Source organism: Protomyctophum bolini (genome assembly GCF_963924005.1).
Source record: "Protomyctophum bolini genome assembly, chromosome: 12".
NCBI classification, from domain to species: domain Eukaryota; kingdom Metazoa; phylum Chordata; class Actinopteri; order Myctophiformes; family Myctophidae; genus Protomyctophum; species Protomyctophum bolini.
The window spans coordinates 39,194,341-39,209,974 of record NC_137873.1 but is presented as its reverse complement, the minus strand read 5'-3'; the positions used below and the strand labels follow the sequence as shown (position 1 = coordinate 39,209,974).

General features: G+C 44.1%; 1 protein-coding gene across 1 annotated transcript in view; it reads left to right on the top strand.

The window, feature by feature from the left end:
* Window positions 1–210: 210 nt before the first annotated feature.
* LOC308326270 (occludin-like) overlaps window positions 211–15,634 on the top strand; it is a gene marked incomplete at both ends in the record, with an annotated part of 30,309 nt that continues 14,885 nt past the window's right edge. The window contains 7 exons of the mRNA XM_080779077.1: window positions 211–786; window positions 2,471–2,532; window positions 3,240–3,411; window positions 4,621–4,671; window positions 8,567–8,665; window positions 12,694–13,314; window positions 14,501–14,716. Coding sequence (XP_080635203.1) covers window positions 211–786; window positions 2,471–2,532; window positions 3,240–3,411; window positions 4,621–4,671; window positions 8,567–8,665; window positions 12,694–13,314; window positions 14,501–14,716 — 1,797 coding nt within the window. The remainder of the gene's footprint in view (window positions 787–2,470; window positions 2,533–3,239; window positions 3,412–4,620; window positions 4,672–8,566; window positions 8,666–12,693; window positions 13,315–14,500; window positions 14,717–15,634) is intronic.

Below are 15,634 nucleotides of genomic sequence, written 5' to 3'. Positions count from 1 at the left end.
CCACCTCTGGCTGCCCCTCTCCCTCGCCACGTCAACTCCGTCATGTTCGAGGCTAGGCAGTACGACCGACCCCCGGCGTATACAACCCCGCCAACTCCCGTCGTTCCAGTGCCCCGAGGAGCGCTCATTCATTCGGGAATCGCTGCTAACCAGTATCCATCCTGCTGAGTTCTTATAATGCTGAGAAGGGTGGAAGGTAGCCAACGCAGAATGAAGTACTCGTATTTCAAATCGTGGCCCGGGATGCTCAGACTCCTCGGCGGAGCGCAACTCGTCTTCGGAGGCATGGTCGTCGCCTTCGTCATCGCCTACATCCAGAGGGACAGGGAGTGGGCCAACTTCTACAACGGCACGCACAACAACAGTCTGTCCGGGAGGTCCGGCTACCGAGGCCCCATGACCCCCTTCGTCCTGGCCGCCGTCGGGCTCTCCTGGGTCGTGACCCTGATCCTCCTGGTGATGGGCATGACCGTGTACTACCGCGCCGTTCTCCTGGACTCCCCCTGGTGGCCGCTCACGGAGGCGGTCACCAACGTGGCCCTGTTCCTGCTGTACATGTCGGCGGGGATCGTGTACCTCAACGACCTCCACCGCGGGGGGCTTTGTTACACGACGTTAGGCGTTAATCCCGTCATGGCCCATCTGTGTCGGGTGGACGGGGGCCAGACGGCGGGGACGGCGTTCATCTTCGTCAACATGCTCATGTATCTGGCGAGCTACCTGCTGTGTCTGAAGATATGGAGGTACCAAGCCGCACGCCGGGAGATGGAGCACGTCAGGATCATGGTAACAATTTGTCTCATTTGTTGGACATTTGGAGCGCCGCATGGTTGGGGTGCGCACGCTTTTCCGACACACCGAAGATCCGAAGCGGGGGGACATGCGATGCGATGCGAAAAAGCGATGGTCCGACATGCGCTGCTCCCGTGCTTGCGGTTAGGGTTGGGTTAGGATTGAGGTTTCGGATCAATAGTATGTCAGAACTAAAGCCTGCACCCGCATGGTTGCTGTTCTCATCGTAAAGGTTTCATGACATTCATTTTCAGCTTTCTCTGGGGCCTTTCTGAGCTGCAATGAAAACAGGCAAAACAGTGAAAACAGGCAAATCCCATTGACATATATGGGATTTTCTGTGTCTTACATCACAAACAGCAGGGAACTCAGAGCACCTGTTTGAGCCAGAAAACCCCACAACAAACTCTACTGAATGTTAAAAGTTACGGGTTTTTTTGGGTGCAATTGAGCTCAGAAAACCTAAAAGAATTCAGAATAATTACAAAAATATTTATTTTTATGTCACAATCCCTTTAAAATGGACTGATATTACTTTGATATGACTTGTCTTTACTATTAATAACAGTCATATTGAAGACATTCTTTATGGATTTAGAAAATGATCTAAAACCTAAACGCATTGTCTATAGTAATATTCACCATGCTTCTTTCATTCATTAATTTTTAATAGACTTACACACACGGACAAACATACTGAGCTAACGTTACCCCACCATAATCCCAAGGGGATATCCCCATAGGGCATAGCAGTGGCAGCCATTCAAAGCCACTCAAAAAAGGCAAAACACTGGTTATTTATTAAATATATCAGATATATATATAAATAAATTCACATAGCCTATAGCAAGAGAGCACTCGAAAAAGACAAGAAAGGGTAAATAAATAAGCGGTTAATTAATTATAATAATGCACCTGCTGCTTTCTGTACCTTTTTCATATTTTATGAAAGTCCGTCTTTGTTGTTGTGAGTCTGTGCCTTCACATTATGTGTGAGACAGAAGGCCGAGTCATGATATAACTTATACAGTTTGTCATCTTAGGGTTTATGTTAAGGATAGTATACACATAAAAACATATACATTGGGGTGTTTAGGGCTGCTAAGACTGACTGTAACAAAGCCAGTCACCTCTAAGAACTCTAGTTTTCGCCGACTGCCGGGCGAGGCTGCACTAATAACTTTGGGGCATCCCTGATGATGTCACGTGATGTCACATGCTCCATCCCTGATGATGTCACGTGATGTCACGTGCTCTCTCACCTGGGGTGTGACCAACACACTGGCGGGAAATGCGTTCCATAGTTAACCTCGACCTTCGGTCGCAATCATGCTTTAATATATTATTTAATTTAACATTTTGCTTGAAATTTCTGTAGAGGCTTGTTTTTGGTTTAATGTTTGTTTTTAGTTCAATGTTTGTTTTAAAAATGACATTGACAATGAAGGGACAATTTACATCTTGTCCATAACACAAACATTAAATGCCATTAACAATAAAGAGAATTGTTTTGTCACCGTTTGTTTTACCATTACAATCACCATTACATCACCTAATCAACATAAGTTAGACTTTAATATATTAGCGCCCCTCACTTCACACGGATGTGATTTTTATAATACTGTCTGATAGCTGATCTGATGATATTTTTATACCCTTTCTCTTCCAATTTGCCCAGACCACATCCAAGAAGATTGTGCTTGATGAAATAGTTAAGAAGAAGACTCCCGCAACCGTAAAGTATGTTTGATTATTTTTTCTAGTTGATTTCTACATTGATGTGTGCTGACTAGTGACTAGTGATGCACCGATGTATCTGTCCACATACAGTATCAGTATCGGCCGATATCACTGACATTAACTGATGGCAGTGGCCGATATATATCTGTTGTTGATAAGCATACATTTTGCGTTGGCTATGTTGGTGTGTTGGCTATCCAAGCTGTAGATTCGGAACATACATTTCTTGTATTGAAGATGTATAGTTTCCCTGGCACAAACATCTATCGGTATCAGTATCGGTATCAGTATCGGCTATCGGCTAAATTGTTATTTTAAACATCGGACAAGAATTTCCACCAGAAATGAATGGGTTGGTGTTAAAGAGAGCGCAACAAACACGTTTAGCGGCACACACATTGCTGGAACTGCCCATAGATCCGAAGTCCCGTTAGTCTGAACATGCATTAAGGTTGGCGAACATGCACTGCTCCCGTGCTTGCGGTTGTGTTTAGGTTAGGGTTAAGGCTCATACATAGTCTGGATTTTCGGTGGTGCAGGGTGACCACCGAACTACAACATGAATGAACAACTAAATAGTAGCCTAATTAAAAAGCTGACTTATATGAAAGAATAAAGTACTGACCTTTTTCCCTCTCAGTTAAACCTTTGTTTTGCAATGTGAAAAGTACAATTGTCCAATGTTTATAACCATACACACTTTACAGGGATTACCCAGGGATGCCCACCGTGGAGGAAAGGGAGATGTACAAGAGAGCCTTTTATAAGCAGTATGAGGAATACAAGGATCTCCACAGGGAGATCAGTCCTATCCTCGTGAAGATCAGAGCGCTAGACGAAATGATGACCAAGCTTCCAAGAGACGGCGTAACCACAGAGGTGAGACAGAGAGAGACATATAAATGAGGGGTTTTTTGTGTCACCCGAATCCGCGTGTGCATATTTATAATCCGCTATCCGTTATCGCATTAACTCTCTCTGCGATGCTAGCTGTTAGCATAAACCCCAGCTCCAGGGGCCAGCATATACACGTTCGCTTTAAGAAGATGCCCCACACACTCTTGTCACACACACACACACACACACACACCACCGCAGCATTGGAACACGTAACACACTCCTTACCTCTCGTCAGAAGCGTTTATACATGGCGCCAGTGTCGCGGTACAAAGGCACAAGTTAAGTCCGAAATGTGGATGGCAGAAAAATCCACCAAAATCCTATAGAAATCTGAGTTATGACGGTTTGAAAATCCTCCCTTCCACTGCTTTGCACTGTGAATATATTTCCAATCCCATAGTTGGAGCGGTTGCTATGGGAGCGGTTGCTATGGGAGCCGGACCAATGTTAAAGGCTTCCGTAGGCATCAACCATTATATAGACAGAGTCTCGTTGGGTACGTATATATATACACGGACTTGGGATATGACGCCACCTAGCGTCGATGTACGCATATATACGCACTTGGGGGGAAAAGAGTTAATTAATTATTCTTTATGATTATCATTATAAATCCACAACCACCTGCGTATTGCGAGATTTTGCCGAGATTCTGTGCGTTTTAAAAGCTATAAAAAGCCTATATATATAGATGCCATTCATTTATTTCCCGCATTATATCCAATATTAATTATATTTGAATGACCCAAATCCACCCCAAACTGCGGATAACCGCGCGGCTAAACCTGCCATCCGCTGGTCTCTAATATACACATTTGTATATTAATCCCATACAAAACCACATTTTAGACTTTGATATAGTGTACCATTGTTTTTGTCCTGCACCCTATGCTCAGCTCCAATGAAGGCCTATAATTTATAGGTTTAACCTGTTATGCATTTTATACATCTCTGTCCCTACATTATGATATTATGGCGGAAATGTCTGACATGAATGTTGTATACTTTTCGTGTCTTTGAAGCATGTGGTCATAGATTTCTTTACACAGTCCTTTGGCATTATTATTGAACTGTGCAAGATCATTTTTAACTTGTATCGTATGGTCCTCTTATTGTTGTATACTGTAGAATAGAATGCTCACATTCTATTCTATTCAGTTCCATTGTTATTATGTGTCTATCCAATAGGAGCAGAGGAGAATTGAGGCAGTTCTGAAGAAGTATGAGCAAAAAAAGAGTGTAAGTGATGGATTCAGATATACAGAACAACTTACAAGGGGCTCAGGGTTTTCCTCGTGTTCCCAATCTGCTCACTGCATGTGAAACAGCCTCCAAAAAATAATTTAGCAATATTTTTAACATTTAACCGAGAGATCTATTAGATATTTAGAGGTTATTATTAGAGGTTTAATGCCACTCCAGAGGAAGAGAGATAGTCCTATATAGGCTACTGTTCACTTTTTATTTTATTGCCATAAATATGATTTTGTGGACTTATTTGTTAGATGTTTTCTATCTGTGGTAATATTATATGCACATGACATCATCATCATCATAACCGGAAGTTAAACGGGAACGTCTATACCAAGTGGCAAAAAAAAATATTTTTCTGGCCTTGACGGCCCATACTGTACATCCACGCAGAAAAGTCCTATCTGATTGCATTAAACAGTAAACAACGTTAAACTCAATTAATTGCCACTCACTCACTCAATGCATGCGCATACCCTCCATTTCATTGAGTTAGATGATTATGAAAAAAATTAGATAGGGCCTACTATGTTTTTTTAAAGGAGCTTTTGTCGTGGCAGATTTAATTTGTCAAGACACAATACAGTATATGTTTACAGTATATTCATTGAAATAATTCAATATACTGTAATCATGCTTTGTAAAAATGGTGTCCCCAATGAGGGTTGGGCACTTGTGTGCAGGACGCAAATCAAGAGCTGTTTATACTTACTGTTGTCCAAAGTAATTATTAATGGGAAAGGGGGGGAAAAAAAGAGATGGAGAGCTTGAACATCTGACGCTGCGGCCTGCGGTCATCTCTCAATATATGGTTTCTGTTTTGACTCCACAGAACCCTTCATTCCTGGCAAAGAAAGAGCGCTACGACCATCTGAAAGCTAAATTAAGCATTTAAAGCTATACTTCAAAAAGAGGATCGATCCACAGTTTTGCCGGTGAACACTGTGACAAAGGGTCGGTCGTGAGGAAATCACGCGCGGACATTTTGCTCTTTCATACTCCCTACATAAAAGCATATAAGGGGCACGGTGGCACAGTTGGTAGTGCTGTCGCCTCACAGCTAGAAGGTCCTGGGTTCGATTCCCGCTCGGGGCGCTGTGGGTGCTGCCGGCGTGTTTCCTCCTCCGCGTCATCAGTGCCTGATGGAGGGGAAAGGAACTGGTTGGAATAACGTGTTCCTTCCACGCGCTACGTCCAACCAGGGAAACCCCCCCCCCCCCTGTCAGGTGCAAAGGAGCAACTTGGACACTCAAGCATGAAGGAAGCATGAGTTAAGTCCGTTGCTCTCCCCAGGTTGTCGGAGGGTGTGTAGAGCCCAGGATCACAGTAGATGATTGACACTGGGGTGAAAAATGGGTTACAAAATCGTGGGATAAAAAATTTAAAAAAGCATATAAGCTACTCTGTCAATTCTCCATCCCCATCCCCTTCATCTCCACCTGTTCCTCATCATCTAATTAGTCATGTTGTCTGTGTGGTAAAATTGTTTTACAGTGTGAACCAATGGTGCTAATGTGACATTTTATATGCCAGGGGCTACGCATTGTGTGGAATTATCAAAGAGAAGGGAAATAAAGATAAGCTGTAACTTTTAATTTACAGAGATGTCTGTTTTGAAGTCAAATTCGCATTAGTATAATATGAAATCATATAATATTTTTGGATGAATATGTAGGCCTAATGCATTCAGTCATGACTTATTGTTAAATTAACAATTCGTTTTGAATTCACTATTTATTTATTTTGTAAAACTGTTAATAAATTATATTTTTTTAAACGTGGTGTGGTTTGTTTTGTAGGCTACTTTTATTGGTAACGGAATAAAGTAACTTGTTAGTTTTGCAATTTAGTAGTTAGTTCCTTAGTTACATTTCCAACAAAGTAATCCCGTCCCTGTTCATTCTGTTGGCAAGATTTAAAAATAATAAAGCCCCGAATGTCTGCGGAGTTTATTTCTCCTGCCTTCTGTGTGATTTATCCTTCCAAGCCTTTAGAGTATCTATGTTCCAAGCTTAGAGTATATACCTATAACTCTATGGTTCCAAGCCCACTATACAATGTACTATACATCCTGCGTCTACTACATCCTGTAGTTCACTTAAGAAATAAAAGTATTGTTACAAGCAGATTTTATTTTGAAGAGGAAGAGGAAGTTGTTTCGGTTGTAGCCCCAGCTACCATGACAGTGGTAGTGGTGCCGGCCTGCCGGGTGGTGGAATAATAAAAACAACACGCTTTTAGCCAAAGTTCATAAAAACCGCATGCGTCTATGACTTAAACAATGTAGGCTAAACACTTCGGAATTACGTTAAACATGGTATATCCTCCGTGGCGGCGTCATTAGGTGAGTACTAGTAAATTAATTGTTAAGTTTCATAGTATCATTCATCATTCATCAACAGGCTGTTGTTGATGATGCCCCCCAAAATGAACAGGTTACGCAGCCTACAGGATTCTCATTATGTTACTGTCACTGCCTGCAAGGATGGCCGCCGTGCCATTTCTTATAAACTATCTAATTCATACGTGGGTCGTCGTGGGTCCACGTGGAGTTGTTATTGTTGTTCATGGGCCACGTACGGTGCGCGGCGTGGAGAGGGCATCAGAGCGCAGCGCAACAGCCTAGTCTGGTATTGTCTGTACTCTCTGCACTATAGCTCTTTCTGTCCAGTCCTACGTGTAGGCTGGCGATTGTGGCGACTTATATTCGTTAATAAAGAGAGTTGTAAAGGGGATATTGTCTATGGTCAGTTCATGGTGTGTATCATTCTCGTTTTTAACCGGGCCGTGCGGCGCATTGACGGTAGGCAGTAGGGCTAATACAATGTAACCAACTTGCGCAAGCATAAAAAATGGGTTTTAATTGTCTGGTAACGGAAAATAACGGAAAATAATCTAACTTGTTACTTTTCTCAGAAGGTAATCTGTAACGGTAAGGGATTCTTTTTATGGGCAGTAATCCAGTAACCTATAAACGACGTTACTTTAGAAAGTAACGATGCCCAACACTGATCTGGACTGACACTCATTGCCACTGGCACTCAGCTGATTGTCACTCAATCACTCCCCAATTGCCTGACTAATCAGCGTCACCTGAGAGTAGGGCGTTGGCCAAACACAGGAAGAGATAAGAGGAGGAAAGAGGAATCCTACACAAACCTCCAGGAGGAACAACAGTGTGCATCCAAACAGGAGCAACACACACTGAAACATCAGAGCAGAACGGTGCAGCCATATGTTTACAGTTACAGTGGTGTAACTGGTGGTGTACAATAATTTGAAAATCTTTGTTACTAGTTTGTAGAAAATGTGGGGTCTAGGAGAACTATAATAAAAACATAAAACCCATGTGAACTGAGCTGTGCAACTATACGTACAGTACTGTATTACTCGTATACTACTCGTATAGTGTACTATATATATATACAGTACACTACGAATAGGTACTATATACTTGGTCTCTCGAACATCATACCCCTCACTCAGGCGACCCAGCCGGGGTGATCAAGTCCCGACTTACGTCCTAGTAGCAGTATAGCTATACCCTCGATCAGTCCCATCAGGGAAAGACAGGGCTGGACTGAGACAAGAATTTGGCGGAATTTGGCCCAGACTGGCCCACCACAACCAGCGCGCAGATACTCTACTGACCTTTCGGGTCGAGGCACATACAAATACTTGAAATACAAGCCCTTAACAGCACCACATTTACGGTACAACATAAATGATATACACAACCAACAGACAACTAATTTAACATTTGGCCCAGACCGGCCCACGCAAAGACCAGGGACACACAATCCGTTGGAACTATACTCACGCATGGAAGGACTATAGGCTCTGTTGGTTTACTCCTGTCCGGGGCCCTCCTACGTGTCACCAGGTCCACTCCTGCTCTCACCATGCAGGTCCCATGACGACCTGTGCGTTGCACCAGAGTCCCAGCACCAGACAGGAGTGTCTGGTCCCAGGAGTGGACCTGGTGACACATATAGGAGGGCCCCGGACAGGAGTCAACCCACAGAGCCTATAGTCCTTCCATCTGCGTATTGGAGGGAAGACACAGAGCCTATAGTCCTTCCATCTGCGTATTGGAGGGAAGACACAGCTCAGAAATATTAATGAAGAAATCACTGTAAAATCTTGTAATACATATTTAGCCACTTTCCTGAATGCCCCCCACCCCATCACGAAAATCACAAAAAACGAAAGAAAGCAGTAAATGTATAGCCTATATATACAAATAAATAAATACATAACGTAAATGTCCTTTAAGTAGATTTTTATAGCAATCCTTTTGTACTTACTTACTTATAAGTAGACCTATATACATTTTGAATTTCTACATTCTAAATGTTAAATTGTAACAGAGTAGGCCTACTTACATTGCAGGATTTGTTCCCTAGTAGGCTACTTAGTACTTCCTAATAACTATAGCTATTTCAATAGCCGCCCTAAACTATTGATTGATTGATTGATTGATTGATTGAAATATGTATTAACAGTGCAGAATAACAGTATACATTTCAAGCACAACTCAACACAATTAGACTGTTAACTGTGAGTGGACGACCCAATAAAGCATTACACTTGTTTACAAGAGGGTCCACCTTGTTCAATTCATCAAATAGGCTACTACAATAGGCTATGTAGGCTAGGCTGTTGAACTTCATTAATCATTAGTAGACTTGCTGCGCGGACACGGCGCGCAGACAACAGGTGCTCTAGTCTGCTGTTAGCCTGTTACTTAATACTTAGAGTAGCTGCTACACCAACACGTTATTCAATCTCCACCGAGACGAATTAGAATTATGGAAAACGTAGAATTGTGCGAGTTGAGAGAAAATAAGATGCGGGAACAATTAAACGCTGTAGACGGGATTATTATTCACCGATTGCAGCACAGCAGGTAGAATATTGAAAACTTGGGACTCTTCCACACAGGTAAGATATCTCTATCTCCTATAGCCATATAGGCTATACCTCTGTGTAACTTGTCGAAGCTGTTATCTAACTGAAAACCTGGCCATTTTTTAATGTTTTCTTTTAATCACATCCAAACTTGTATGGTTTAATTCTAATGTTCATATCGGTTTCAGATGAATAGCCTAATAATATTGTTCGATTTCAGAATTGATCAAAGAAAGTGTGGAGAAGAGCGGGATGTAGAAAGGACGAATGAAATGCAATTTCCAATTCGGCTATTGATGTGTGTGTGGTATAGCTATAGCCACTATAGCCTTTCATGAATTTGTGTAGTTGCAGCTTTTGAATTATTCACTGTAGTAAGCCTGGCTTATACTGGTGAGTGAGTGCACGCGTGCGTGCACGCGTTTGTGTGCAGAAAAGAGTGTGTGTGTGTGTGTGTTTCATTCATCTTGCTTTATATTATTTCTGAATGCAAATATGGCCCCTCGGCTGTGTGAGATCAGTGAGTATGCGTGACTATATAGGGCTTTCCCTCAAATATATTATATCTCATCATCACAGGTCATGGGGAGGGATAAATATAGCTTATGTGATGATGGTGCCCATGCATCGTGCATGGAGGGGGACAGATAGCTGCGTCAGGTCAGGTGGCCACTGAATTATTGAAGCCTCGACTTGGATTTAGTTCCACCCACTGCACTGATGAAGCATGCATGGGTCAGTCACCGCGCGTGTGCGTGAGCATGCGCGCGCGCGTGTGTGTGTGTGTGTGTGTGTGTGTGTGTGTGTGTGTGTGTGTGTGTGTGTGTGTGTGGTGTCCCCACTCAAAGTGGGGACAACAGTCACTTTACACCAGGGCTTCTCAAAGTGGGTGCTGTATGTATAGGCTACGTGACGCCAGTCCAGGGGTGCCTCAGAATACTTTGATAATGTTTGGAATCCATCAACAACATCACTTCAGTTAAATCACGTTAGACCCTACCTATATAATTAGTAAAACAGACCTGAGTTGCAACTGTAAGCCTACGTGTTATTTTCCCATCTAGTCTCCAACTCTCATCTACAAGTGTTGAATGAATGAATGAATGAATGAATGTCTTGTCGTTAAGACCCTTATGCCGGATTATAAGATACCAACAACATAAATAAACAATATCACGTTCACTGCACTCAGAAGCTACGCAAAGTATTTGATAAAAACAAAAACAGAACGGAAATAAACAAAAATATAAAAAATAAAATTAATAAATACATCACATATAGGTTTTCTTTGTCCGTACTGTATGTCCCAAGATTTCTCTATATATTCTGCTAATGCAAATATCTTCTGTTCGAAAATCCATCTCAGTCGCTCTGCATCAATTAACCAGATCAGATCTATATGTTTACACCTGTTAAATAACTTTTGACATAGCTCATGATACAACGGAAAAGAAAATGGAACTTATTCTCAATATAATTTGTATCACAATTAGGTGCAAATACGTTCTTCTTCTGTAACTCCTCTATACCTCCCGGTCTCTAAAGGTGCAAGGGCAAATATCCCAGAACGAAGTTGGTCACATTAGACTGAGATCTTTGTCTTTTGGGTGGTGTTATTGGGAGACGTTGTGACGTGTGAACTTGTAGATTGGCTATTTTCTGTGAACATTCTCCCCGGCATAGGGATGGGCGTATGAAGTTATTTCCAAAGTTCATACTTCAAAAGACTGGATATGCTACTTTCTAAATACATGTGGGGGCGGCAAGGCCCTTGGACCGTGGAGAGTTAAATGTTGCAGTTATATCCAGGTATACCATATTATTATGGATCTGACTCAGACACGTACAACAGACTGAACCGTTTCATTGTCTATATTGTAACGACCCTGCGGGCTGCGAAAGAGTCTAGTGAACCCATTTGCACTCTCATCGTGATCAGAACACATGGAAATGTTAATTCTAAACAACAGGTCGTTTCGAGGAAGCAATCTGATCGGATCGGTTGGCTTCTAGCCGTGGATCAAACCAGCACCGTTCACCACCTAATCAAAACAAAGAATTCAGCTGCTCTGTTTTCCCAGAGCGCTATAGCAAACTCGCTGGCTATAGGCTAGCTATAGTTTATTGGGACATTTTTTCAGCGATGCTCTTAGTTTTAAGGGTAACTGTTGTAGAATTGCAATATTACACTCGAGGGTGTGGTTTAACGTGTGGAACTTGACTACGTCTCGTTCCTGACCGCATCACTGTCGTGGCACTAATCACGTTAAACCACACCCTCTCGTGTAATATTGCTTAATGAAATCGCTGTCTAAAGTCTGCCAGGACATTAAGAGTATAAAGCTCAAGAGTTGTGCGCATGCATAAAGTCAGTGGCAAAGCGAGTGGCAAAGTGAGTTTAACGTCGTCGGACTCTTCTGTTTGGATGTATGGGCCGTCAAGGCCAGAAAGTAGTTTTTTTTGCCACTCAGTAGGCATTCCTGCATAACTTCCGCGTATATGAGGATGATCACAGGCATATACCTTCTATAGTCTATGGACTCATCATACAAACAAAATGTAATATTCTCAACTGATTGTCTTTGTCCATACATAAAAACCTTTATTTTCTTCTTATTCTTTATAGAAATAAAGCCCGGCTGTAGAGCACAGAGGGTCGGTAATGATGGAAGTTGGAGATCCATGCCCCATGAACCAAATGGACCCTTATGGGTCTGTAACTCTGCACAAATGGAACCAATTTGGTTCCATTTGTACACTCTCAGAGTTAAATTAACATTGCTTTTACTGCAGAGACAGAAATGCCAAGGGGGTCCGTATAGACTAATGCATGTCAAACTGGGGGTCCTTGAAATGAAACTGGTTGAGAATCACTACTAGGAGCCGTAAAAATCTTCTCTTATGAGCGGGGGTCCCTGGCATATCTCTTGAAATGGGGGGGTCCGCGCCGGCCGCCGGGGCAAAACAATGTCAATTTGGGGGTCCTTGACATGAAAAAGGTTTGGGAACCACTGACCTACTATAGCCTATACCCCTGTTCTACGTTATGGCTGGCAATGCTATAACATAGAAAATAAACATGCGATTTTTTCCTTATAGGCCTCCCCTGCCTCCGTCATGTTCCACATGTACCGTGACAGACCCCCGGCGACGAACACCTCCCGCTTCAGCGCCCCACGGAGCGTCCATTCGCTGCGGAGCCAGTACAACGGGCCCTACAACAACGGGCCCAACAACGCCTACAACGTCCGCAACAACCGCCCTCCGGACGACTCCTGCGTGTACGCGGGGGGGGAGGAGCGGCCGCAGTTCTTCTTCCGCTGGTTCTCCCCGCCGGGCTTCGTCAAGACCCTCCAGGCCGCCACGGTGCTCATGTGCTTCCTCATCTTCGCCTGCGTGGCGTCCACGCTGGTGTGGGAGATGCACGGCGTGGGCTACGGAGGGGCCGCGGGGGGCATGGCGCCCGGCGGCGGCGGGGGCGCGGGGGGGATGGCGGGAGGAGGGGCGTCGGGCTCGGGGTACTACGGGGGCAGCTACGGCTACGCCAGCGGGTACATGACGCCGTACTCGGCCAAGTCGGCCATGATCTCGGTGGCGGCCATCAACTTCCTGGTGGGGCTGGGCTTCCTGGTGGGAAGCTTCTCGCGCTCGCCCAGCATGCGGAGCCGCTGCTTCTACCTGACGGTGTTCGTCTGCGACGTCGTCCTGGCCGTGCTCCAGGTGAGACCGCACGGCTGGCTTGGCCAGGAAAAGGGGGTCATACCTATGTTCCCTCAGCCCTATGTTCCCTCAGCCCTATGTTCCCTCAGAAGGAGCATTGGTCCGAGGTGCGCTGGGGGTCAGGAGAGGGTGGGTGGTTAGGTTTAGGTGTCTGCCCCGGGGGAGGTTAGGGTTAGGGTGAGGGTTTGAGGTAGGTTGTCGATCGGACCGTCGGCATATTGACGCGGACCCGAGGGAACATAGGGCTGAGGGAACATAGGGGAAAAGAATGTCTTCTTTCTAAATCCTGACAGTTTTCTGAAAAGCCCTTGTGTTTTTCTGTGTCAGTGGTTCTCTCTGTTCATGTCAAGGACCCCCAAAAATATAATATGTAATTGGCTGCCGTCGAACTCCCATCTGAAAATATGGCAGGCACCCCGCGGCAGAAGCAAAGATTTGAGTTAAAAACGTTCACTGTGAAAGAATATATATAAATAAATAAAAATTGCGCCACATTTTCACGATCTTTCAAAAATAGCAGATCTACAAGCTCGTAGCGCGCTATGAGCTTGTAGATCTGCTATTGTAGATCTGCTATTACAATACAATACAATAGCTAAAGCAGGATAATATAATAGATATATTATTAGACCTTTGTTTAACCCCATTTTGGGGCGGGAAGCCCTTTTGGTGTTTTAACTATAAGCATTATGTTGTACTTTAGCTATTGAAAAATAGCAGACCTACAAGCTCGTAGCGCGCCACTCGGTGGCGCGCTACGAGCTTGTAGGTCTGCTATTTTTGAAAAATCGTGATAATGCGGCACAAATCTTCGAATATATATTCTTTCAGAGCGAACGTTCTTTTCTTTTTCAACGTCAGGCCTAAATGGGGTTTAAAAAAAAAACACAGGCCCAGGCAGTGACGTAACCGTCTGGGCACCCGACTGGTAATCCAGTCGCAGTGTGCCGCGGGTTCGACTCCCGAGCCCGACACGGCCTTTACTGCATGTCATCCCCCCCCCATCTCTCTCCCATTTCCTGTCAGCCTACTGTCTGTCCCTTCGAAAAACCAATAAAAGGCGTAAGCCGCAAAAAAATAGCTGTGAAACAAATTTGTGTAGCAAGGTTTTTGGATCTGGCAGCGTCAGGTTACGTATCAAGTGCAAGCTATGTTGTTTTTCCTTCTTTGTTTTGTCTCCTCCCAGGGCGTTATTGACATCGTGTTTGTGATCGGGGTGAACCCCATGTCCCAGAGCTCCCAGAGCATGCTGTACAACCCCATGCTGATGATGTGTCAGAACATACCCAGCCGGCCCAGCCTGAGTGGCAGCGTCGGCGGGGCCGCCGGAGGCTTCCCCGGAGCCGGCTTCCCCATGTACACGCAGTACCTCCGGCGCTACTGCTTCATGGACCCCGAGGAGGTCAGGGTCACGTCGTACGCCACACGTACTACTATAGCCTGGTGTCCGCCTATGCTTTCTATGGCATATGTATAGGCAGGATCCGCCGGGAGAATCTAGACACAGCTGTGCGACATGAGCAGAGAGAGAGAGAGAGGAGTGTGTGTGTGTGTGTGTGTACATGATTGTGTGCGTGTGTGCGTCAATTTAACAAAGGTGCAGACGATCAGAAATCAGCAGAGAGTGAGCGACGTTTGCGCTACTCTATGCCGAATTGAAGTGGACTCGGACCCAGACTTTTTTTTCCCTCCCTGGAAATAAAAACGTCTGGGTTTCCGAGGCTATGTAGGCGTACTACTGACTGCTATGTAGGCCTACTACTGACTGGCCTGACAACAGGCTGAAGTGTTGTTTTTGTGGCAGCAAATTTCTATTTGAGTTTTTTTAGTCATAGTCTTTGGACTGAAACTATACGTTTAAGTCATGTTTTAGTCACCTGGAATGTCTAGTCTAGTTTTTAGTCGACTGAGTGTCATGCGATTTTAGTCGACTACATCTACGGTTAGTACTATCTACAGTTACAGTTACTTTAAAATACTAAAATGTACTTTGGCGGGCCTTGATGCCGTCCTAATGACTGATTTTACACTTCACGCTACACAGCGCTTCACAACGCGTCGCAGCGCGACACGTTGTGAGCTTGTAGATCGGCTATTTTCAGCATGCAACCAAGTGTAAAATGACTCGTACTGAATCTCTTGTCCACTAGTCCCTCCCTAACATTTTGACCTTTTATTTGTTGACGAAAGTGTCAATATATTTAGTTTCAGTTTTAGCCATCACAGCTTTGTTTTCATTTAGTTTCCGTCAGTGAAAAAAGGTAGTGGACGAACACTTTTCGTCTTAGTAATAGTCGACGAAAACAACACTGCTGACAGG